Raw genomic sequence first — 24673 nt, forward strand, 5'->3', positions numbered from 1 at the left:
TAAACATTGTAGAGGGAATTGTCGAGACCATTAAGGATGTAGTTACGACACAGAAAGTCAGAATGTTTCCACGCATCTACTGCAGCAAACCTTTCCTTGTCTACCTCTCCTTCATCCAACTTAGGAGCATCCTCATTGAGGAACCTTGCCAGATTCAAAGTCGTGAAATAGAACAACATCTTCTGTTGCCATCTCTTGAAATCAGTTCCATTGAACTTTTCTGGCTTTTCTCCATGAGTCGGAACCGACGGAATATGTGTAGGCGTTATCGATGTTGATGCCATTTCTATCACAAAATCTATAAAACAGAATATATATACTATGAAATAACTATATGAACGAAGTCACAGAATTTCGACTATGGAATATACAAGATTTCCGAACGGCGTGATAAATATTTGATAGACAACTCAAAGAACAATGCATAAGAATACGCACTAAGTTCAGATCATTATACAAACAGAACCAAACAGAATTGAAAACAGAATACCATTTCAAAAGAAAGAAGAATTTTGTCTTAAGATTGTTGTCGGCTAAGTTCGTATGTAAGAAATTGCAATTGAACGACGAACAACTAACCCGAAGCCAATGCAGATGAGTATGCAGAAAGTTGATCCGAGCCCAACGTATTGTTGTTGTGTCCTTAAGACAAAATTCGCCCCCTCAATTAGTACCCGAGGAAATTGGACGATCGTCTCCCAGGATAGAACAGATCTCGTTCCTCCGAAGTGGTACGTGTTCGGAGGATTCCACCGAATGCAATTTTGCAGAAATAATGCAGCAAATGAATGTATTGAAGGAGAGCGAAGAAAAAATGATGATGTTGTATGTTTTTTTCGAAAAAACCGACAGTTATATATATAGTCACAAACAATTGAAGAGTCACGAGTGAATCAAATAGATGAAGAGTCACGAAAGTCATGAAACCGTACGGTTTCTTCTATGAAGTATTACGAACCGAAACACCTCCTTTCGAACAAACATGTTCGTTCAAAGAAAAGGTTCCCGAACAAACACATCTGTTCGGATGAAGGAAGTGTTTAAAAATTTCAATAGTGTCTGTTTGAATCGTGTCTATTCGGTTTAAAAGAAGTAGAGCAAAAAAAAAAAAAAAAAAACAATGGAACGCGCGGACCCGGGCCCGGCCCGAACCGAGCGGCGGCGGCGGCGCGCGCGCGTATGGGCCGACCTAGCTTTGCGTAGGTCCTCTCCCTTCCACAAAAGTGAGGTGCCCTTTGGGGCCCAAACCCATTTGTGAGGTTCCAATATTTAAACCCATATTCCATCTACTCCTTTTCCCATGTGGGACTCTCCATCCTTCATTCTCATTCACTTATTATGGGATTTCTTGCAACCAAATCCCAACAGATTGTAGAGTCCCGGCATCGGCCCAGGCGAGGGCGAGAGTTGCCCGACGCCGGCTCGGGTAAGAGTTGCCGGCCGGAATCCAACGAGGACGACCATCGCAGGCCCGGCCGTGGCTGGGGAAGTGAGGAGAGGAGAGGGGAGAGGAAAAATAAAAAGAAAGAAAGAAAAGGAAAACAGAAAAAAAAAGGAATTTTTTTTTAAAAATAAAAGATGAAAATGCCATTCAGTGAGTCTTTTTTGAAATAAGGTCCACTTTGAGCTCTTAATTGAGAAAATAAGGACACTTAAGGCGCTTAATTGGGATTTTTCCTTATATTAATGATTTATGATTGAGAGGTGCTAAGCTGATATTCTTCGTAGGAATTGATGTTGCATGTTCTGGCTTTATCTGTTTGTTGTGGGAGAAGTCAAGAACTCAGATTGCCTGCCGCTCTTGGCCTTGAAGCTTTAAGCTTCAATTTATCAGAATAAAGTATATAAATGTAAACCCTGGAATTCCATTTTTTTTTTTTTTTGGTTATGACAATTTACTAGGCAATAAAATATAAGCATGATAATTACTTATGGGAATTGGTCTAAGTAGAAACCACCGACAAGATAGAGTTCAACTCAAATTTCAAGGGTTTCTTTAGCCATGTACTAAGCTACTAAACTAAACCATGGTTGTTCACCTTGTTAGAATGCGTTCAACTTCTAGGGTTTCATTTCTAACAAGGCGACATCAAAAGCTTTCATGAAGACTTTTCCTTCTTTGCCTGATCTTTCCAAGCAATTCAATTCCACACCAAATCCAATTTTCAAGATGGAATCCAATGTGCTATCTCATCAATACATCCTTCAAGCACCATGTAGGACAATACGGTAAGCAAACTAAAGTACAAATGATATGTTACCTTCTCTTCTATTCTAAAGATCGAATGGCCTCGACGGTTTTCATCAATCCTATATTTCTTTTTAAAACTATCTATTCTTAACTATTTAGATTGCATACGGTAGACACCTAAATTTTGACTACCCTTTTTAGTCATTTATTTTACGTAAAAAAATCAGGGACCAACCTTAGTTCCTACAAAATATAATTAAATCATTTTGCCTCATTAATTTTAGCATTTATACATTGCATTTGCATTTTTAATCGGACCGATGGTAGATGGATTTAATTCAAGGCTGTGAGCTTAATTATCTGGACAAAACCCGCGAGGAACGCACGTAGGAGCCGACAACATGTGCCGAGCGCATTATTCCTTTAGATGGCCGAAATCCATGCATGGTGCCAAGTGAAAAACCAGCTTATTAATAATACTTGCGGAGCAGTTCAGTTGATAATATCAACGAGAGGAAGTCCTTTCTTTTGGAGTCCGTTTCTCTGCTGGTATTCATCCTTCATAGCTGTGGCAGGCGAGCCCCTATCCAACTCCGAAGAGTCCCAGATCGATATTCCTCGTGACGATGGCCAGCTGTTTTTCCTAGACTCGGCGACACCATCGACCGACTTCCTCGGAAACAACGTTCCAGCACCCATGCTGTTCTCGCCGGGACAGTCGGCAACGTCGTGTCTTACGAAGCCTCATCGGGCCCAGTCCGGAGAGCCAAATACCCCACCATGTGACGACCGAGCCTTTTTTCGTTGAATCTTCGAGTCCATCGCTACCGACACACATGTTAGTCAAAGGAAACGCCACGTGAAGGAGAGGAAAAGCTTGAAGGAAAAACAAGGGGTATTGACCAACGTGGTGTAACTCTCGGTCAAAGGAACTTAAACGGATTACCTCTTGTAGCGTGATTGAAACGAGTCGGTTCAAATGTTCTTCAGATCGAGTCCCACAATTGTCGGATCTCTAATTCACACACGCCACCAATCACAATGTCAAATGGAAAGATGAACTTGCGAAAATCACCACCTTAACTGTGCTAGCAATCTCGTGGTGATAACTCTTCGCATTCTTGAATTTTGGTCACTAGAAAAGGAATTGGGAGAACGAAATTTCTGCTCTTCCGTTTTCAGCGGAGCTCTAAAAATTGAGAGAGAACTTTCTTTTGTTCTTTTGTATTCTTAAAGAATCCCGGCTCAAGCCTTTTTTTTTTTTTTTTTGTCGCTCATTGCACAGCACACCCGATCAGATTGTTTGTGCATTGTGCATGACATTCCCACGGTCGACAACTGTTTGTTGAACGTGGGTGACATGCGCACGGTCAGCAACCTTTGCTAACCTGTGCAATGTACACTATTAATATTAATATCATATATCATATTTATATTTATGTATATGTCTATTTATATATCTAATATATAAATATCTATATATCAGCATGTGAGTCTTTTTGGGCACATTAATATGTGACCACTTCAGACGTGCATGTGCATCATATGCACGCGCTCAAGACCAAAAGATAAATATTAAATTAAATATAATTAATTTAATTTTAGCTCGACTAAATTCGGTACATCGTAGTTGCAAACATATTTGTAATATCATCTTTCCGTTGAACGTTGTTATATATTGGTTAATGTATGTGATATTCCTTAATTCATCACCGAGTAGCCAATAAGACATGCACTAATACATTAATACTTTCAAGAGAATTGATTGTCCCGATCAACCTCTAGGTCATACAAGCCATAAGTGACATCTAGTAATATGTCATGGCTACCTAAATAGTGTGAATACTTTAAGAACATAGTAAACCTATCAGCTTTAGTTACAATGTAATTCAATCCTTCTATCTTATTATGTCCCGATCAAACAAAGACTATGGAATTTGGACCAAAAAAAAAAAAAAACAAAGACTATGGAATATTTGTCAAGCTGCCAATTCAACCCTATGTACAAATCTAACTCGACATGTACTTATATGAGACATGAACATTTGATTCTCTATTACAACTTCGGTCAAGGATTTCAATGCATTATCATAATTACATTGCATAGGACGTCATACACTGCATGTAACAAGGAGACAAATTTCATTTTGCACATACGTATGACTTCGTATGTGCATGAACTATGACCATCAAACACAGAAATGAATCAATGAACCACCAATATGCATACTTGTGAACCATAGCCATCCAACACACAAGTCAACATTGTGCCTCAAGTCTAAGAATTATTTACACAATATCAAAGTATGAACGATTAGACATTGACCATGCTAAAAGCTTCAATGTCGCTAATCGTTCAATGCATGTCACGTTCAGTGAACTTATTTGGTACAAGCACCCGTGTTTTAACTCAAGCATCGTAATACCCAATGACTTGTAGTTTATTATTTCCTTAAGTATCCAATACTTAATGGTGAAGTTAAAAATGCACCAATCTCAACAGGATTATTGATATCCATTCAACGATCTATCGATCGGGAACAATTTAAAGATTCAGTCTAACTGTGAACCCGTCACATATATTCTCAACGTCCCAATAATATGTCCCCTCACAACTGGTATTATGGAATTTATTCATATATGTAAATAATTGGACAAATGAACAAATACGTTTATGCCATTAATTAAACAAGAAATTAAAAGTACAACTGAAATCCATAACATGTAACTATCACATAGTTGCTTTGGGGCATATCTCTAAGAAGAAGAAGAAGAAGAAGAAGAGAATGACATTCGGCTGCAACATTGAAGAAAAGGACAAGGTGAGTGGTTTTTGAGGTCATCTTCACAGGATCATCCAAGCCTTTTCTGAGGTTCTTCCAAGAACACTCCTTGTTGTACATATGTTTAGCAAAAATACAGGACAAGCAACAGCTTCTGCCCCAAGTTTCTTGGGCAAATTCTTTGCTTTTAGCATACTTCTTGTCATTTCAAAAATTGTCATGTTCTTTCTTTTTGCTGTGGCAGTCAACTGACATTTCACTCCGTAAATTTTACAATATTTGTGAAATTTATTTGAGGTAAATTCTCCTCTATTCGATCTCAATGTTTTCAAATTAAAGCCACTTTGTTTTTCAACATAGACTTTAAATTCTTTGAACTTGCCAAAAGCTTCAGATTTCTCTCTCAAGAAATATACCCATATTTTTCTAGTAAAATTGTCAACAAAAATTAGCATGTACCTTTTTTGTCCGAACGATTCTACCTCAATAGGGCCACATATGTTAGTATATACCAACTCCAACGGTTGGTTTGCTCTTCTGGCTTTCCCGACTAGAAAGGGATCTCGATGTTGTTTACCCATGAGACATCCTTCGCAAGGACAACTTGGATCTTCAATTAACGGCATGCTAGTCACCATCCTTTTTTGGACCAATAGCTTCATTCCACGAAAATTTAGATGCCCGAAATGAAGATGCCACAGCCAGCTATTGTCTTTTGTCATCGCTTGAAAACTCAAGAGATTCTTCGTTTGAAGAGTTAAGGGAAACATCCGATTTTTCGTCATATGCACTGTCGTGATCAACTTGTTGTTGACACCTTTGATGGTGCAAACTCCATTTTCAATATGAACTTTGTGGCATTTTTCAAAAAATTGCCCAACACATAGCAAACTCTAAAAAAGTCCTGGCACAAAATAAACATATGTAATAGCAACATTAGTACCATCTTTGGACTTGATATTAATGTTACCTTTAATTTTTGATTTATTCCCGAAGTTGACTTCACTACGACTCGTCTCATCCAACTGTGAGAATAACTCCTTTCGGCCGGTCATGTGGTTGTTGCATCCGGTATCTAAGTATCATGTGTTGGTATCTATGATACTTCATGAGTCATCCTTTGCACATGCTAGTACCATGTACTCTTCATCATTAGTGGTATATGCGTGCTCTGCCTGCTCATACATCACCTTTGCATGGCACTCGGATTTGTAATGTTCGAATTTGTTGCACTTAAAACACTTGACTTTTGATTTGTCACATGTTTTAAATTTTTAGTGAAATTTGAATTTCCACCTCTACCTCGGCCTGCTCCGCGACCTCGACCGCCTTGATAACCTCCTTGGCTTGGTTGAGTGACCCGACTTTGCAATGCTTACTTGGGATTTGAACCAACGGACTTCTGGTTCATTCTTTGCTCATGCGAGCACAATGAACCCATCAACCGCTCCAATGTTAGGGTTGACACATCTTGCCCTTCCTTGATCGCGGCGACGACGTAATCAAATCTTTTGGTCAAGGACCTCAAGATTTTTTCTACGACGCGAACATCTTGAAGTTCTTCACCATTAACCCTTAATTGGTTAACGATGGGCTGCACATGATCAAAATATATCGAGATTGATTTCGAGTCATTCATGCGTAAAGACTTGAAATCACCTCGAAGGGTCTGAAGCCGCACCTACCGGACACGATCATCGCCTTTGTAGGATTTTTGCAAGATATCCTAGGCGGCCTTCGTGGTCTTCATACTCGATATTTTTTCAAATATCATTTCCTCCACGACTTGAAAAATTGCATACAATGCTTTCTGATCTTTCTTCCGGAACTCCACCAAAGATTCTTTCTCCTCCTTTTTTAAAGCCTCGAATAATTCGGCATCGGCCACTTCGTTGTAGCCATTTTCAACCATATTCCACAAATCTTGCGATTTGAAAAGAACCTTCATCTACACGGACCAGTTGTTGAAATTCTTTTCGTTCAACTTTGGAAGTTACGTTTGAACGGAACTAGTAGATGCCATTTCTAGCTCTGATACCAAATGTTGAAACCAAAACAAATAAGGTGACCTTTGGAAATTTAGAAGTGAGGCACAAAATGAATGGAGAAAATATTTTATTGGAGAACACTGATGGATACGACACATAGCTGATTCTGCTTCAATGGCTTCTATATATACACAGACGACTCCCTCCCGTACTTATAACACAAAAGTTGACAACATTTCTAATGGATTTCAAAAACCCCAATAAAACAAATCAAAAAGAGAAACAGAAGTCGGCAACACTTCTGATGGAAAACAAAAGAAGCAATAAAAAAAATAAAAAAATAAAAGCATCTGCCTCCACTAATAAAGTGGAAACACCATTTGCCTCCACTAATATTTTAAAACATATCTTCTGGATACAATGATGTAGGTGGCTTAAGCACATTACAAGTGTCAAAACTTATGTACGGTACTCATTTTAGTGTCAAAACTTTCAAAACGATTACTTAAGTGCCAAAGTTTTTGAAAAACGTTCACTTCAATGCCAAAACTTTTAAAACGATCACTTAAGTGCCAACTTTTTTTAAAAACGATCATTTAAGTGCCAATTTTTTTAAAAAAACGATAATTTTAGTGTCAACTCCACCAAGCCACGTTAGCTCAGATATTAATAAAAAAAAAAGCACGTGTCAAATTTTCGGTAAGTCACATCAGCTGAAATTGGAGTTGGCATTGAAGTGATCGTTTTTAAAAGAAGTTGGCACTTAAATGATCTTTTTTTTTTTAAAGTTAGCACTTAAGTGATCGTTTTGAAAGTTTTGGCACTAAAGTGAGTGCCGAATATAAATTTTAACACTTCTAGAGTTCTTTAGCCTGAAGCAGGTTGATGGAAGTAGTGCACGTTCCGTTGATATTTTAACATATCAAGTACACGCCTGAAAAGTGTCGCCCACTTCTTCAATTTTATAAGTCCTAACACCCTTGTCGCAAACTCAAAGCTCGCGACCTTCCTCTGCTTCTTCCACTTGTCTCCATCCACCATGAAAATCCTCTCCCCGAACAAATCCCTGATTATATCTATGTTTTTCGCTCCCTTCGTGTACTTATCGAAGTTGGTCCTCAGTATGTGCTCAATGTTCCTCGGATCGGCAGTGTAAATCTCGCTCTGGTCTGGCGCAAGCAGCCGGACCGTCGGATATCTCCTTGCGACTCCGGTCAGGTAGTCATGGGGCCGATTGAAGTAGACGAGTTGAGTGAGGACCGTCCCGCGAACGGGCGGATGCCTAGAGCTCCAGAGGGACTTGTTGGTGAAGGTTTTCAGGAGGAGGAGAGCGAAGGCGATGGCGAGAGCGACAGGAACAGGTGCCGCGGAGCAGAGCATCGTGGATTCGATGTTGATGCCCATTTTTTCTTGTGTGAAGAAGATGTGTAGGTAATGAGGATGAAGATGAAGCGGAGATGACTTCCTTGCGTTGACTGATGTCCTCGAGACCCTTGACTTTGTCCATTTGTTTCACTTAGAAAAGAATAATGTAAGAATTGATGCGCATGTTCTGGTTTTGTCTGCCTGTTCTTGTGGGGAAGTCGAGAACTCCTATGCTTATGTGAAAGTTTTTTTTTTTTTTTTCAATTTACGGTGAGATTATTGTGAGTCATAAAAAATAGATAACTAAAAAGGTTATTGTGCAGTTCACACTTTTAAGAATTTATAGTCATTTAGACTGTTATGTTAGCAAAATCTATTTATTATTAATTTTTTTTTGTTATGGGAAATTAAATCGGGAAATTTAAGAAAAAAGTCTTAAATCTAACACGATGGTGTCCATTCAGTCCTAAATTTTTTTTTCACCAATTTAATCATAAATCTTTTGCATTTGTTTCAATTAAATCCGATCAATTTTAATAAAAAATTGCTAACTTGAATCTTGGCCATCTTACGGTGCCTTATTGAGTAGAATGCCTTTTGCTGTGAGTTAGCCATAAGTGTTGACATGGACAATTTTTTTAGATTATTTTTATGATTTTGTTTTTCTGCTTTTACATTGTGACCAGTGAGGGTCGTTGGTGAAATTCTATAAAATTTTAGAAAATTATAAAAGTTGTCAACGTAAGTGATTTCTGGCCAAAATTGATAGAAATGTAAGATGTTTATGATTAAATTGGCAGAACGACTGAATTGATAAATTGTAATAGGTTTATGACTTTTTTGATAATTTTCCCGATATAAGTTTTTGCGCATAATAATTATGTTTGGGTATCTTCAGTCATGTACTAAGTTACTAAGCTACACCAACTAAGCCACATTAATATGGCATTTTTCCTTGCTTTTCCCTCCCCCTATCACGCCTACTATAGTCTATAGATCATACAAGATTGTGTTTCGAACTCTAGGGTTTTATTTCTAAGGAATAAATAGTATCCTTGCCTCATTTTTTTCTTGAGAAATTCAAAATCTGATGTATAGAAACGATGGAGATTATTTCACTAAATATTATTTCTATCTTGACTTTAACCGGACATATCAAAATAGTAATATGATAGTAAACATTGTAGACATCGGAGTTAGAAGTGGACGGGGGATATTCTTCGGTCAATTTGTGATTTAAAGGGGAAAATCAGTTAAAATAAACCAATAAATGGTGGTTACTTAGGGTATGTATGGTAACGTTTTCGTTCCTGGGAATATATTTGGAACAGAAATATTTTTTGTGTTTCTGTTCCCGGCTACGATTTTCGGGAACAGAAACGTGTTTGACAAGTACAAAAAAGAAAAATACTTTTTTCACAAAAAGGAATGATCTATAACCGGCGGCCGGTGGTGGCGGTAGGCGGGCGGTGGCCGCTTCAACTCCTCGCCAACGATGGTGAGCAATGGTGGCTTGCACAAGCTCGCCCTCAAGTTGTTCTAAAAAGTGTTCCAAAACCCGGAAACAAGTTTTTGTTGTTTCTCATTTTTCCTCCAAAAGTGTTTTTATTTCTCAAAAGTGTTCCCAGAACACTTTGGGAATAGAAACACTTTTTTTGGAGTGTTACTTAGGGTCTGTATTGTAATGCTTCAAATGTGTTCTTTTTCTCAAAAATGTTCTCCGGAACATTTTTGGAACATTTTTTTATCATACGTGTTTCTGTTCCGAAAGTGTTCCCGGAACACTTTCGAAACAGAAACACTTTTCGTGGAGTGTTACCATACAGGCCCTTAGTGGTACGTGAATATTATAAAACAAACTTTTCTGAATGCCCAAAAGTTATGACCAAAAAAAAAAAAAATTGCCCAGAATGGCCACCAAAAATGACTGAGGGGCGCAATTGAAAGAGATTAGAAAGTACGAGGATGACTTTAATATAAAATGAAACGGTAGGGGCCATAACCAGAATTAGACGCAAATCACAGGACCAACAATCAATTTGCTATGATAAGTGTAGTTCTTGTCCGTCGCCAATCATCCTCTGCAGCAGAGCAGAGTAGGGGTCCTAGGGAAGAGAGAGAGAGAGAGGCGGAGAGAGAAGAATTACTGGGGGGGTCGCGGTGGAAGCGCTGCCCTCCCTTCTCCACCCGATGCCCCTCGCAGCTCGACGGTTTGCCTTCCAAGCTTCTCATCTCCTTCACGTGCTCTCGACCTCCGCGTGATGCTTTTCGATTTTCACATTGCTGATGACACCTAGATTTCAGTTTCTTTGTTTTGTCATTACCCTTTTTAAGCTAGTGATGATAGTAGGATAATACTCGAGAGCGTTGCTGCTAGAAGAGATTTCGTCTTTTGTATGGGGCTCTTGGAAATGGACAAAGATGAACACGAGATTGTGGCTCGTACCAGCAGGGGGTCATTCTACTTCTTCTGGGTCCGGATATGTGGGAGACGCGTTATTGTAATGTCTGAAGCAATATTGTGGTTGGGAAAATTAATGTTTTTGCTGAGTTTAAGGAACAATAAAATGTGTTTGACATAAGTTTCAGTGAAGCAATGTGCCGGCACTAGAACTCGTCATCATATGACCCAACATTTGGAGAAAGAGGTCGTTTCGCATGGCATTGGGCCACTGGGTAAATTAGCTGTCTCTCTCCTGGGAGTTCTGCAAAATCGGCATGCAGTGACAATCTATTCCTGTTGAATGTGGCCTGTCAGCTAGTGAATAAGTCGGTTGAAATCTAAAATCAAATATGCAAGAGCTAGTAGACTCATATCAGGCTTGCTTCTTTTGCTAGGGAATCGTGGTAATTCCAAGATATTTTTCTTTGGATATATACCATTGAGACTTTGTGAGTATGATATTATCTTTGCCTATTCAGGTGTAGAGTGTCGAGAAAAAAGGAATGCAATAAGGCCAATGATAACGATGACATGGATTTTCCTGGAAATGAGAAGGTCACATCTAGAGAGGTTGTTGAAGCTCTGCCTATATTGGCCGTGATCCCTAAAGTAGTGTTCTATGTTTTGCTGGTCAATTAACTAATGCTGCAGATTTGGAAAATGGTTGTTTCATTCCCATTTATCCATGTAATTCTTTTCGTTTTATCTTGGGCGAAGGCATTGAAGACCCTGCAAAATGCAACTCAACAGAGACTTCTTTTATTGCAGGAGGAGAACCATTCTTCTTTCCCTTGTTTTTTTATAGTTTAGACATTTAACCAAGTGCTTTATTATACGTTATAGGGAAAGCTTGTTCTCGGTATATGGATTTAAGAATAGGTTCGGCTCAGCCAAAGCCAATTTAGCTTATTATCAGATTGGTATGTCAATGATATCATGAAGTGCTGGATCGCTGATTGTTAGATGAGATTGAACACCAATTCAGTGAGAATAAGACGATGATAGCAATGTTGCAAAGCCTGACGAACTTATAGCTTCAAACTGCATACAAAGTTCAAACAAAATACTTTACCATTCCAGCATTTACATGCAGCAGTAAGATCCTGCAGTGCACATGCTTACTTATCAGTTATAATCACTAGCATCCAATATTAGAAATTTATATGTCGCGATGGACCATACTAAATGATAATCCCGCTCTTATGTAGCCAATCTGGGAACAGCACGGAGATATAAGCCATTGTCGATGTGAAGGGTGAACATGACCTTGTAGGTTACAGGTCTAGTTTCATCAGCTAATCTGAAATGGAAGAAGCGGAGGAGAGCTATTGAAACTATTTTCATCTGGCGATAAGCGAAATCCTTCCCAAGGCAGATTCTAGGACCAGCCTGCAAATAGGACAGTAAGATTGTCACTTGAAGATGCTTGGAATTTGTACACACACTTAGAGATATTCAATTCAGGAGAACTTGGGATGGAGAAACGAACGTGGAATGCAACAAATTTAAAAGGCGATTCATGTTGGAAAATTCCATCCTTCAACCATCTTTCAGGTTTGAAATCCTCAGCATCTTCTCCCCAGATGTTATGCATTCTTGCCATCGAGTACGCCAAGTAATATACACCATCCCCATTTTTCACATGGAAGCCATCTGGGAGAATATCATCTGTCTGAGCACATCTCCCATCCTGTAGTGCAACGGAAGTATACAAGATCAAAGTTAGCATGAATTGATACAAAAGCCAAAGCTTGTCAAATGCGTGTTCTCTTTGGCTTGCTTGATTTCTAATTGCCAATCTGATATTTCTAGCCTCTGAAATATTACTGATCGTGTTTTGTTCAGAAGAAAATCGACTCTGTTGTGCGGCATTTTACATTTGCGTACGACTTAAGGACTATTTGCATGATCATGATGCAGTCAGAAGGGTAGCACTAGTATTTGTTCATGAATTTAGAGATGAAACAAAAGCTAGCATTTGAGCTACGATGGAAAATGTTACCGTATAGTTGCCTAATGCAAATGAAAGGATTCCTGGACGTGCATTTAACTATAATTTTTATTCTGTCAAAAATACATTGCACAATGCATTGTGGCTTCTAAAAAGTCGGGACAATTGTGATTTTTTTTTTTCCTGTGCAAGGCCAATCGCAATTTAATGTGATTAGCTCTCTCCAAGCTCCAACTGCTGCTTAACTATTGATTTGTGTTCATTATATCTCAATTTGAGTTTTGAACTTTTTTCCTCTTATTTTGTTTTAGGTTAGAGGTTTGAAACTTTTAACTTTTACAAGTGAACAGAAGATTACCAGAGGGACTGCAGGATACAGCCTCAAAGTCTCTGTGAGTGTGGCATGAAGATAGTGCATTCGGTCGAGCACCGGATCGGTTATTCTTTCCACGAAACAATCAGGGTTAGCTTCACTTGCTTGATCTCCAATGACTTCCTTGATTTCGTCGACAATCTTTTGCTGCACTAGGGGGTTTTTGCAGAGCATGTAGAGGAACCATGATAAGGTATTTGCACTAGTATCTTTCCCGGCAATCATGAAATTCAGAATTATATCCCTTAAGCACTTATCGTTCATATTGTCGGGCTCTTTCTCGCTCTCGAGCAAAAATCTCGAGAGAATGTCCTCCTTATCATTCTTGTAGAAAAAAAGGGAAAAGGAAAAATCAGTCAGAGGAATTGCTAAAGAGAAAACCTGCAAAAGATTACGGGTCTGTGATGAAAATTGAAAGCAACCTTTAGATGGTGCCACAAGTTTTTCTAGCCAGAACTCCTCTGGAAACTAAATGTACTTGAGCTTTTAAGAATTTTTCGAAAGTTCTTGTTATTTAAAATCTTCCCCAACATTACTTGCCAAACTGCCTCTTCCAAATTAAGTTGTGGTTTGACAAAAGAAGAGCATAAACTTCCAAAATCGGATGGCTATACGTACACTATTAAATGTAAGTACTCTCTAATGAAAGAAAAGAGGAAAAGAAAATAGTGTACTCACGCGTTCACGCTGCGCTGGGAGTTGATTCCTCTTGGTTCTGATAAGTTGATGCACGAAATTGTCAATGAGTTTAATGTTATTTCTGAGATGAGCTTCTGATCCAATTTTGAGAATTCTTTTGAGCTTCCAAGCGGGATCGACATATCGCCTGTAGGTTAGTGCATTTGCCTCATCAAAAGCTTTCATGAAGACTCTTCCCTCTTTGCTTGATCCTTCCAAACAATTCAATTCCACACCAAATCCAACTTTGAAGATGGAATCCAAAGTGCTTCTCATTAGTACATCCTACAGACACGATATGAGACAATACAATGAGGGAACTAATGTACAACGTTCTGTTACCTGCACTTTTATTATAAAGACCATTATCAGAAAAATGTTCTTTCTTCCACTATTATATTGCTCTCTCTCTCTCTCTCTCTCTGTGAAATCCGGGAGATCAACTTTGGTATGTTTCGGTATTCTATTGCAAATATGCAATCTTTATGTTCGATTCCATTCAAATTATCTTTCTCTCACAGGGGTTTTGGTCCTTCAAATATTGAAACTACTCACTTGCATATCGAACCCCTCAGAAGCTGCCGATAACTCCTGCAAGACCTTGACCAGCTTCGCTGAATTCTTTCTGAACACAGAGCAGCTAAAATCTCTGAGCACCCTTGTTGCAAACTCGAAGCTCGCGACCTTCCTCTGCTTCTTCCACTTCTCTCCATCTGCGGCGAAAATACCCTCCCCGAACAAATCCTTGACTACATCTATGTTAGAATTTCCCTTTGTGTACTTCTCGAACTTGGTCTTTAATATGTACTCGACGTTCATTGGATCAGCCGTGTAAATCGCACAATGGCCCGGCGCAAGGAGCCTGTACGTTGTAGTTCTCCTTGCGACTCCGGTTTGGTAGTCGTAGAGCCGGTTGAAGTACGCGAGTTGACCAAAGACTGTCCCGTGGACAGGTGGATACTTAGAGCTTCGGAGGGACTTGCCAGTGAAGATTTTCAGGAGGAGGAGAGCAAAGGCGACGGAGAGAGCAATTGGAACGAGTGCCATGGAGTAGAGCATAACAGACACGATGTTGATGTCCATTTTTTTTGGGAAGAAGATGGAAAGTAATGAATATGAATATCAAGTATGATATCCTTGCCTTGATATATGTCTCAAGACTATTGACTTTGTCCATTTGCTTCACTTACGTTTCAGAATATAATAATACGGAAGGAAGATTTAAATTACCGATCGTCATTAAGATGTGCTAAGCAGAGATTCTACGCAGGAATTGATGTGCTTGTTCTGTTTTATCTGCTTGTTGTGGGGGAAGTCAGAACTCAGATGGCTTGCCACTCTTTTGGTTTCAAGTGCTTGATGGTTGCGATGAGAGACAGAACCATCTCGTTCATGGTGAAGGTTGTGAAGCTTCATCCCTCATCAATACGGAAAATTAACTAGACGTTTAGCCTCCCAACAAGACGAGTTCTACTCAAATTTTGGAATTGGTCTAAGGAGAAACCACCTAGCAAGATAGAGTTCTACTCAAATTTTTTAGAGTTTCTCGAGTCATGAGTTAAGCTACTAAACTAAACCGATTGAATCTGACAATCGGCGGTTCCTATATGGCACGTGAATGTTATAAGAACAAGCTTTGTTGCTGATTCCAGTGAAAAAAATGAGAAAGATGGCAGATTTGGTGGTTAGTTCACAAATAATTGAGTGGTCAAATCTTCCGATGATATTTCTTGTTAAGAAAGGTATACTTCGACAGACGTTGCAGACACAACCAAACACAGCACAGTGATATTAATAGGATCAGCTTGCTTCTGATAGGCTTAAGCACAAGCTTCACGTGCTTCCTTCCCGTTTCTCATGCTACCAAAGGTCACCTGTATAGAATTACTGATGTCTGGTTAGCCCCAAAATGATGGGATTCATACAATGCACGTAACTTCTTGGCGAAAATATTGGGTTGGTTATCCATTTTTTTTATTGTGTCGACAGGCGCATAGATTCCACCACGACAAACAGATAGAACCGGAACCAGCACATATTTTCCTACGCATGATCTCTGCTTAATGGCTGTGTTCTTGACATTATGGACAGAACCCTCGATCGCTTCCTATAGGCTTGAGCACAAGCCTTGACTTTAGTATTTTATGTTGGCCATTCTCATGCTGCTAATAGTCTGAGTTTATCGGATTACAGAATGTCTCGTTCCCTCGAAATGATGGATTGGCGTAAATACATCTTTTTCGGCAAAAAGATTAGGTATGTTGTCCATTTTTCGATCCTAACAACAGCGCATAGATGGAGGTCATTGTCCATGAAGCGTGAACGCGACCCTATGTAATAATCAAAGCTCGTGACCTTCCAGTGCTTCTTCCACTTCTCTCCATGCACCATTAAAATCCCCTCCCCAAATAAATCCCCCATTATATCTATGTTACACTCTCCCTCTGTGTACTGATCGAAGTTGGTCTTTAATATGTGCTCCACGTTCCTCATATCGGCCTTGTAAATCTCGCTCTGGTCTGGCGTGAGGAGCCGGACTGTCGTGTTGGAGTTGGCGAATACTTCGGGGACCCTTGTTTCTCACACCGGGCACGCCCACGTGAGCTTAGGAAAACTGAAGTATGATCCGACGACATGTGACCTCTGCGCACGGGATGCGGGGGTTCGGGGGCAACGCCCCCAACAAGGGTGTCTCGTTGCCCAGTTAGCGGGCTGGGGTTCCGCTCCCCGGTGAGCGGATGGCTGCCCCGTAGTTTTGAATATGATAATGCGCAAGGAAGATTAAATCCATGATTTGTGATTGAGATGTGCTTAGGTGCTAAGCTGAGATTCTGCGTAGGAATTGATGGGCATGTTCAGGTTTTATCTATTTGTTGTGGGAGAAGTGAAGAACTCTGATGGCCTGCCGCTCTTGGCCGTGAAGTTTCAAGCTTCCTTTATCAGAAATAAATTACATCAATATAAACCCTCAAATTCCTTTTTTTTTTTGGACAAAAGTACGGACAATTTACTAGGCAATAATAAATACGCATGATAATTACTTTTGAGAATTCGTGTAAGTAGAAACCAATAGTTTTACTCAAATTTCAATTCTTCAACAGCTGTTGAGGGCTTCTTGGCCCTCGACAGCATTGGTGAGGGTCTCTAGCCACGTCACGTAAGACTGCCGATATCTACATCATAATTTCAGGCTAAAATTGGGCGGATGGACTGAATTGGTACCAATGCAAAAGGTTTAACATACAATTGATCCAATTGAAAGATTTAAAACTAAATTGGTACTGATGCGATAGGTTTAGAACTTTTTAGGTACTAAAATATACTCCTTTTTTTTTTGTGTGTGTGTAAACCCTGAAATTCTGTTTTTTGAATTACTAGGATTTATTTTTCAATAGAATCTTACAACTATTCCCTAGATAAAAGTTGTGATTGGTTTTGTTATGGACAATTTACTAGGCAATAAAATATACGCATAATTCTGGTACAAAAAAACATATACGCATGATAATTGCATTTGGAAATTGGTCTAAGTAGAAATCACCCAACAAGATAGAGTTCTACTCAAATTTCAAAGGTTCCTTAAGCGGCCGTTGAGGGCTTACTAGCCCTTGCCAGTGGCTGGTGAGAGCCAAGTAGGAAAATAAAAAGGAAAAATAATTAAAAATAATTTTAAAAAATATTATTAAAATATATCCATGTTTGTGTTGATCATGCTACTAGGACGGTAGATACCCACGTTAGCGATTTCATGCAAAAATTAGGCGGATTGACTAAATTGGTCATAATGCAAATTGTTTAGGACCAAATTGGTCTAATTGAAAGATTTATTTAGGACTGAATTTATATCAATGTAATAGGTTTTCAACTTTTTTTATATTGAAAATATATTTTTTTGTATAAACCTTGAAATTCATTTTTTTTGTGTGTTGTTTTGTTATGGACAATTTACATAGCAATAAAATATGCACATGATAATTACGTTTGGCACCCAACAAGATCGAGTTCTACTCAAATTTCAAGGGCTTCTTTAGCCACCGTCGATAGCTTGCTGGCCCCGGCGGCCAAATCCAAAGACAAAACAAAAGGAAAAAAAAATTTCTTTAAAAAAATGTTATTAAAAAATATCCACGCCAATACCGATCACGCCACGTAGGTCGACAAGCATCCACTTCAGCACCGATCATGCTATGTAGGATGGCAAGCGTTCACGTTAGTGATTTTCAGTCAAAATTAGGTAGACAAAATGAATTGGTAATAAAGTAAAATGTTCATAATTAAATTGATCCAATTAAAAGGTTTAAGACTGAATTGATGCCAATGCAATAGGTTTAAAACTTTTTTGATACCATAATATACTATTTTTGTACACCCCCGAAATTCTTTTTGGTTTTGTTTTGTTTTGTTATAGAAAATCAACTAAGCAATAAAATAAACACATGATAATTACGTTTGGGAATTTCTACATAGAAACCACCCACCAAGATAGAGTTCTACTTAAATCTCAAGGGTTTCTTCAGCGGCAATTGAGGGCTTGCTGGTCCTCGCCAGTGGCCGGTGAGAGTCGTTGACCAAAGCCAAAGCGAGAAAAAAAGAGAAAATAATTTAAAAATATATGTAAAAAACATTATATAAAAATATACACGTTAGTGTCAATCACGCCATGTAAGACGGTAGGCATTCACTTCAGCGATTTACAGCATTGGGTGGATGAACTGAATTTGTATTAATGCGAAATGTTTAGGACTAAATTAGTCTAATTGAAAGGTTTAGGACTGAATTAGTACCAATATAATATGCTTATGACTTCTTTGGTACTATAATATACATTGTTTGTAAACCCTAAAATTCATTTCTGTTTTCTTTTTTATGGATAATTTGTTAGGCAATAAAATATGCGCTTGATAATTCGTTTAGGAATTGGTATAAATAGAAACCACCCAACTAGGTAGAGTTCTACTCAAATTTCAAGGGTTTCTTCAATGGCTTGCTGGTCCTCGTCAGTGGTCCGTGAGGGTCGCCGGCCACAGCCAAATAGAAATGAAAAAGGAAAAAACAACTATAAAAATAATTTTTAAAAAAATATTATTAAAAAATATCCACATCATTGTCGATTACACCATGTGATTTCCGGCCAAAATTAGGCAGATAGACTGAATTAGTACCAATGCAAAATGTTTAGGACTAAATTGGTCCAATTAAAATGTTTATGACTGAATTGGTACCAATACAACATTCTTATGACTTCTTTGGTACTAAAATATACTTTTTTGGTATAAACCCGAAAATTCATTTTTGTTTTGCTTTATTTTTTTATGGACAATTTGTTAGGCGATAAAATATACCATGATAATTTGTTTGGGAATTGGTCTAAGTAGAAACCTCCCAACAAGATAGAGTTCTACTCAAATTTCAACGGTTTCTTCAATGGCTTGCTAGTCCTCGCTAGTGGCCGGGGAGGGCCGTCGGCCAAAGCAATATAGAAATAAAAAAAAGGAAAATAATTATTAAAAAAATATTTGCATCAGCGCCGATCACACCACATAAGATGGTAGGCGTCCACGTCAATTATTTCCGATTAAAATTGGGCGGATGGACTGAAGTCGTACCCATGCAAAATGTTTAGGACTAAATTGGTTCGATTGAAAGTTTTAAGACCTAATTGACACCAACACAATAGGTTTATCACTTTTTTGGTATGAACCCTGAAATTCATTTTTGTTTTGTTATTTTTTGTTATGGGCAATTTTTTTTTTTTTTTGGTCAAAGTTATGAACAATTTACTAGGCAATAAAACATACGCATGATAATTACCTTTGGGAATTGTTCTGAGTAGAAACCAGCCAACAAGATAAGAGTTTACTCAAATTTTAAGGGTTTCTTCAGCGACACTTGAGGGCTGCTGGCCCTCACCGGTGGAAGAGAAAAATAAGGAAAAAATAATTGAAAAATATTTTTTAAAAAATTACTAAAAAAAATTGTCCATATCAACGCCGACGCCACGTAGGACCATAGGCGTCCATATCATCGATATCTAGCTAAAATTGGATAGATTGATTGAATTGGTACCAATGCAAAATGTTTATGATTAAATTGATCTAATTGAAAAGTTTATGACTGAATTGGTATCAATATAATAAGTTTACGACTTTTTCGATACTTTTCCCAGACAAGTGCTTTACTATACATAACAGGAAACTTATTCTCAGATAGGTCCGGCTCAGCCCAAGCCAAATTAGCTGATCACCAGATTGGTATGTCAATGATATATCATGACGTGCTCGATGGCTGATTATTAGATGAGCTTCAAAACCATTTTTAGTTCTGCTTGCTTAGTGAAAATAAGATTTTATTGGCATTGTCACAAAGCCTGACGAACTTATATCCTTCATTTCACGTATGGACTTCAAGCAAAACAACTTAAATATCCCGAGCTTTACAGGCAATTATAAGATCTTGCAGTGCGCAAGTTTATATATATACACACACACATCGGAAATCCATTTGTGGCAATGGACCATACTCGACGATAGTCCAGCTCTCATGTAACCAATCTGGGAACAGCGCGAAGATGTAAGCCATTGTCGATGTGAAGAGTGAACATGACCTTGTAGGTCACAGGTCTAGTTTCGTCAGCTAATCTGAAGCGGAAGAAGCGAAGCAGAGCTATCGAAACTATTTTCATCTGGCGATAAGCAAAATCCTTCCCGAGGCAGATCCTAGGACCAGCCTGCAAATAGGAAAATAAGATTGTCACTGTAGATGCTTGGAATATGTACACGAGCCTAGAATATTCAATTCACGAAGACTTTGGTTAAAGAAACAAACATGGAACGCAGCAAATTTGAAAGGTGATTCTTTTTGGAAAATTCCATCCTTCAACCATCTTTCGGGTTTGAAATCCTCGGCATCTTCTCCCCATATGTTTTGCATTCTTCCCATTGAGTAAGCCAAGTAATGTATGTTGTCCCCCTTCTTCACGTGGAAGCCATCTGGGAGAACATCGTCTGTCTCGGCACATCTTCCATCCTGTTGTGCAGAAGTGTGAAAGATCACTTTAGCATGTATTGAAAAAAGTCCAAGCTTGTTAAATGCGTGTTCTCTTTGGCTTGTGCTTGATTTCTAATTGCCAATCTGATGGATTTCTAGCATCTGCTGTGTTGCCGATCACATTTCGTTCAGAAGAAAATCAACCTTTTTTTTTTTTCGTGGCATTTGACATTTAATACGATTTAAGGACTAGTTGCATGATCACAATGCACCGTAGCTTCTAAAGTCAGGAAAATTGTGATGTCTTGTGGATGCAAGGCCAATGGCGATTTTACTCGGACCCATTGTGATTGGCTCTCTCCAAGCGCCAATGTTCTGCTGATGAATTGATTTGAGTTCATGTCAAGTTAATATTGAATTTCTTGTTTTCTCCTCCTGTGATCAGTTCGGGGTTTGAACTTCAATTCTTACAAGTGAACAGAAGATTACCACCGGGACTGCAGGATACAGCCTCAAAGTCTCTGTGAGCGTGGCATGAAGATAGTGCATTCGATCGAGCACCGGATCTGTTATTCTTTCCACGAAAGAATCAGGGTTAGCGTCACTTGCTTGATCTCTGATCACATGCTTTATCTCGTCGACAATCTTTTGCTGCACCAGGGGGTGTTTACAGAGCATGTAGAGGAACCACGACAAGGTATTTGCACTAGTATCTTTTCCGGCGATCGTGAAATTCAGAATTATATCCCTCAAGTACTTCTCGTTCATGCCGTCGGGATCTTTCTCGCTCTCGAGCAAAAATCTCGAGAGAATGTCCTCCTTGTCATTCTTGTAGGAAAAAAAGAAAAAGGAAAAATGAAACATCAGCTAGGGGAATTGCCAATCAAAAGGCATTGAAAATAGTACGGAAAACTATCTTTAGATGGCGCCATTAGTTTTCCTGTTCTGAATTCTTCCTCTGAAAATGGTTCTCGAGCTTCAAAAGAAGGGCGTGAACTTCAAAAATCGCACGGCTAAACGTACACCTAGTACTCCCAAGTTTACTAATAAGAATCAAAAAGTACTCACATGTTCCCTCTGCTCTGCTAGTTGATTCTTCTTGGTTCTGATAAGCTGATGCACGAAATTGTCGATGAGTTTAATGTTCTTCCTAAGATGAGCTTCTGAACCGATGTTGAGAAATCTTTTGAGCTCCCAAGAGGGATCGACGTATCGCCAGTAGGTCAGTGCACTCGCCTCATCAAAAGCTTTCATGAAGACTGTTCCCTCTTTGCTTGATCCTTCCAAGCAATTCAACTCCGCACCAAATCCAACTTTGAAGATGGAATCCAAAGTGCATCTCATCAACATATCCTTCAGACACGAAGCAAGACAATACGAAACCATTGAGCAATGTCCCGTTAAAAAATTTATGAAAGACAGATACCATCGTGGTCCATCGCGTGGTATTTCTTACTCTTTAGATTGCATACATATCCAATCATTTATCTATTAAATCCGGATGACCAACTTTAGCATATTTCAATATTCTATGGCGATATGCAGTGTTTATGTTCGATTCCATCCGACTTATCTTTCTTTAACAGTGGTTTTCGTCCTCGTGGAGTTCTCACAATTCAAAAATCGAAACTACTCACTTGCATATCGAATCCCTCTGAGGCAGCTGATAACTCCTCCACGACCTTGACCAGCTTCGCAGCATTCTTCCTGAACACGCGACAGCTAAAATCTCTGAGCACCCTCGTCGCAAACTCGAAGCTCGCGACCTTCCTCTGCTTCTTCCACTTCTCTCCATCCACCAGGAAAATCCCCTCCCCGAACAAATCCTTCATTATATCTATGTTATACTTTCCCTTCGTGTACTCATCGAAGTTGGTCTTTAATATGTGCTCGATGTTTCTCGGATCGACCGTGTATATCTGGCTCTGGTCCGGCGCAAGGAGTCGGATCGTCTGAGATCTCCTTACAAGCCCTGTCATGTAGTCGTAGAGCTGGTTGAAGTAGACGAGTTGATTGAAAACCGTCCCGCAAACGGGCGGATACTTAGTGCTTCGGAGGGACTTGCCCGTGAAGATTTTCAGGAGAAGGAGAGCAAAGGCGATGGAGAGAGCGAGGGGAACTAGTGCCGCGGAGTAGAGCGTCGCGGACACTATGTTGATGTCCATTTTCTTTGTGAAGAAGATAGGAAAGTAATGAGGTTGAAGATGAAGTACATGATATCCTTTCGTTGATTTATATCTCAAGACTCTTGACTTTGTCCATTCGTCTTACTTAGAATTTAAGGATTGGAAAAGATTATATTAAGAGAAAATTCCAATTAAGGGCCCCAAAGCCATCATTTCTCAATTAAGGACTTAAAGTGGATCTTGTTTGAAATAGAAGTCTGAAGTGCCCTCATTATTTCAAAGAAGGATCTGACCGAAGGGCACTTTCATCCTTTACTCTTTTTTGCAATTTTTTCTTCTTTTTTTTTCTTTTTTCTTTTTCTTTTTCTTTTTGCTCTCCTCCCCTCCTCCGGCCATCGCCGGCCTCAAGCGACGGCCGCCCTGGCCAGCGTCTGGTGGGCGACCCTCGCCCTTCCCAGGGCAACAGAAGGAGGTGACCCAAGAAGTGTGGCAGAAAGAAGCATGGAAGCCATCCATCTTCAGCCTGCCTCATCACCAACCATCTCTTCAAGCCTGAAAGATCATAGTTTATTTTTTTTTTCTGTCGTTGAACGACAGATGCATGTTGTTTCCTCCTTTCAATAAAATCTATTCCGATTGTCCCCTTCTTGGCCGTGGACTTTTCTCTGCTCCAAGAGAACACGACCATGGCTGAGTTAAAGCGTATGAGAGACAACCACACAAAAATATTATCTCTTTGCTTTTCTCCCTTCCTCTATCACAACACGTTCAATCATTTTACTCACAGGAAAGTCTGAAGGAAAGATGGGACGCTGGCATCTTTTAAAATCGATAGGATTTAAAGCAGCAGCTCGAACTTGGAAAATTATTTGATTATGGTGGGGAGTAGGAAAAGGAAAGTCCCCCGGCTTGAGAACTTCCTTACTTCCATACTCTTCAAAAAACCAAGCTTTCTGCATATTTGCCCTCCTCAAAAATAGAACTGCATCTCTCTGTTATATATAGAGGAACCTATACAACTTAGATACGAGATTGTCCTAAAAATTTTGTATCTGACATGAGATAGAGTAGGTCATCATATCTACGGTGTGGAATGTGGATAGTGGACAGTAGATAAGATGACGAAGGCAGACTCAACGAGAAATCACCAATATCACGAAAATGTTATCTTGTTAGGGATACTTCCAGTAATGGGGCCAAAATCTTCATTTTCTTCTTAATTGAAAGAGACGCTGCTACTGGGGCATAAATTTATTGCAGGAGATCCCCGAGTGAAGAGAGCTCTTTCAGTAAAACATCTCCGTGATTGACCAGAAACCTGAACCATAGCAAAGCAAAAAGGAGCAAACATTTGATTGCAGAGTTCGAACTTGTAATTAGAAAGACATGGACTCCATAATATATATATCGTCAAACAAGGAAGTTTCTACTGGAGTCTAATATATACTACAGATAGTGTGAGCTGCCTCTTTACTGTCTTCATTTAAACAGGTAAAGGTGTAAGCTATACTTATCAGTTAAATCCATAGGCTAAAAGCAATCCACAGACTAAAAACAAGTCTTTCCGTGAAAATGAAAGTCGAATGACATATCCAGCAACTACTACATTACAGCAACCCAATTCAACTGTTATCATATATGCAGAAACTGGTTTGGCTCACTTCAGATAGTTCTAATCAGTGACCACTGCTGATCACCACTTGCCATCATTCTAAAACCACCTTATGCACAGAGGAATAACCTGAGAGTTAAATGGAGAATTCATCAGGCAGTTCTAGCTCTGCCACT

The 24673-nt window shown here is 39.1% G+C and overlaps 2 protein-coding genes and 1 pseudogene across 3 annotated transcripts in view; 1 reads left to right on the forward strand and 2 right to left on the reverse strand.

Moving 5' to 3' along the window:
* LOC115726911 (protein PXR1) overlaps nucleotides 1-12069 on the forward strand; it is a 48985-nt gene extending 36916 nt beyond the window's left edge. The window contains exon 7 of the mRNA XM_048276609.1: nucleotides 11976-12069. Coding sequence (XP_048132566.1) covers nucleotides 11976-11978 — 3 coding nt within the window. The 3' untranslated portion in view covers nucleotides 11979-12069. The remainder of the gene's footprint in view (nucleotides 1-11975) is intronic.
* Nucleotides 11837-14949, reverse strand: LOC115726906 (annotated as a pseudogene).
* A 5156-nt stretch (nucleotides 14950-20105) lies between these two features.
* Nucleotides 20106-23057, reverse strand: LOC115726902 (cytochrome P450 704C1-like). Of its 2 annotated transcripts, XM_030656986.2 has the most exons (6): nucleotides 22825-23057; nucleotides 22397-22731; nucleotides 21828-22112; nucleotides 21249-21587; nucleotides 20598-20798; nucleotides 20106-20499 (listed from the first exon to the last, which is right to left on the reverse strand). In XM_030656986.2, the coding sequence occupies exons 1-6, from the start codon at nucleotides 22922-22924 to the stop codon at nucleotides 20311-20313; spliced, it is 1449 nt and encodes a 482-aa protein (XP_030512846.1). In that variant the 5' UTR covers nucleotides 22925-23057; the 3' UTR covers nucleotides 20106-20310. The 2 variants fall into 2 exon arrangements, with proteins under 2 accessions (XP_030512846.1, XP_048132558.1); XM_048276601.1 differs by having other exon boundaries at nucleotides 22397-23057.
* Nucleotides 23058-24673: the final 1616 nt, after the last annotated feature.

Source organism: Rhodamnia argentea, chromosome 3 (genome assembly GCF_020921035.1).
Source record: "Rhodamnia argentea isolate NSW1041297 chromosome 3, ASM2092103v1, whole genome shotgun sequence".
Taxonomy (NCBI): domain Eukaryota; kingdom Viridiplantae; phylum Streptophyta; class Magnoliopsida; order Myrtales; family Myrtaceae; genus Rhodamnia; species Rhodamnia argentea.

Coding starts and splice junctions, on each gene's coding strand:
- LOC115726902 (XM_048276601.1), bottom strand. CDS start 22,924: ATGGACATCAACATAGTGTCCGCGACGCTCTACTCCGCGGCACTAGTT. Junction 22,113..22,396: donor CAGAGGGATTCGATATGCAA/GTGAGTAGTTTC, acceptor TCGTGTCTGAAG/GATATGTTGATGAGATGCAC. Junction 20,799..21,248: donor TGTATCCTGCAGTCCCGGTG/GTAATCTTCTGT, acceptor TCTGCACAACAG/GATGGAAGATGTGCCGAGAC.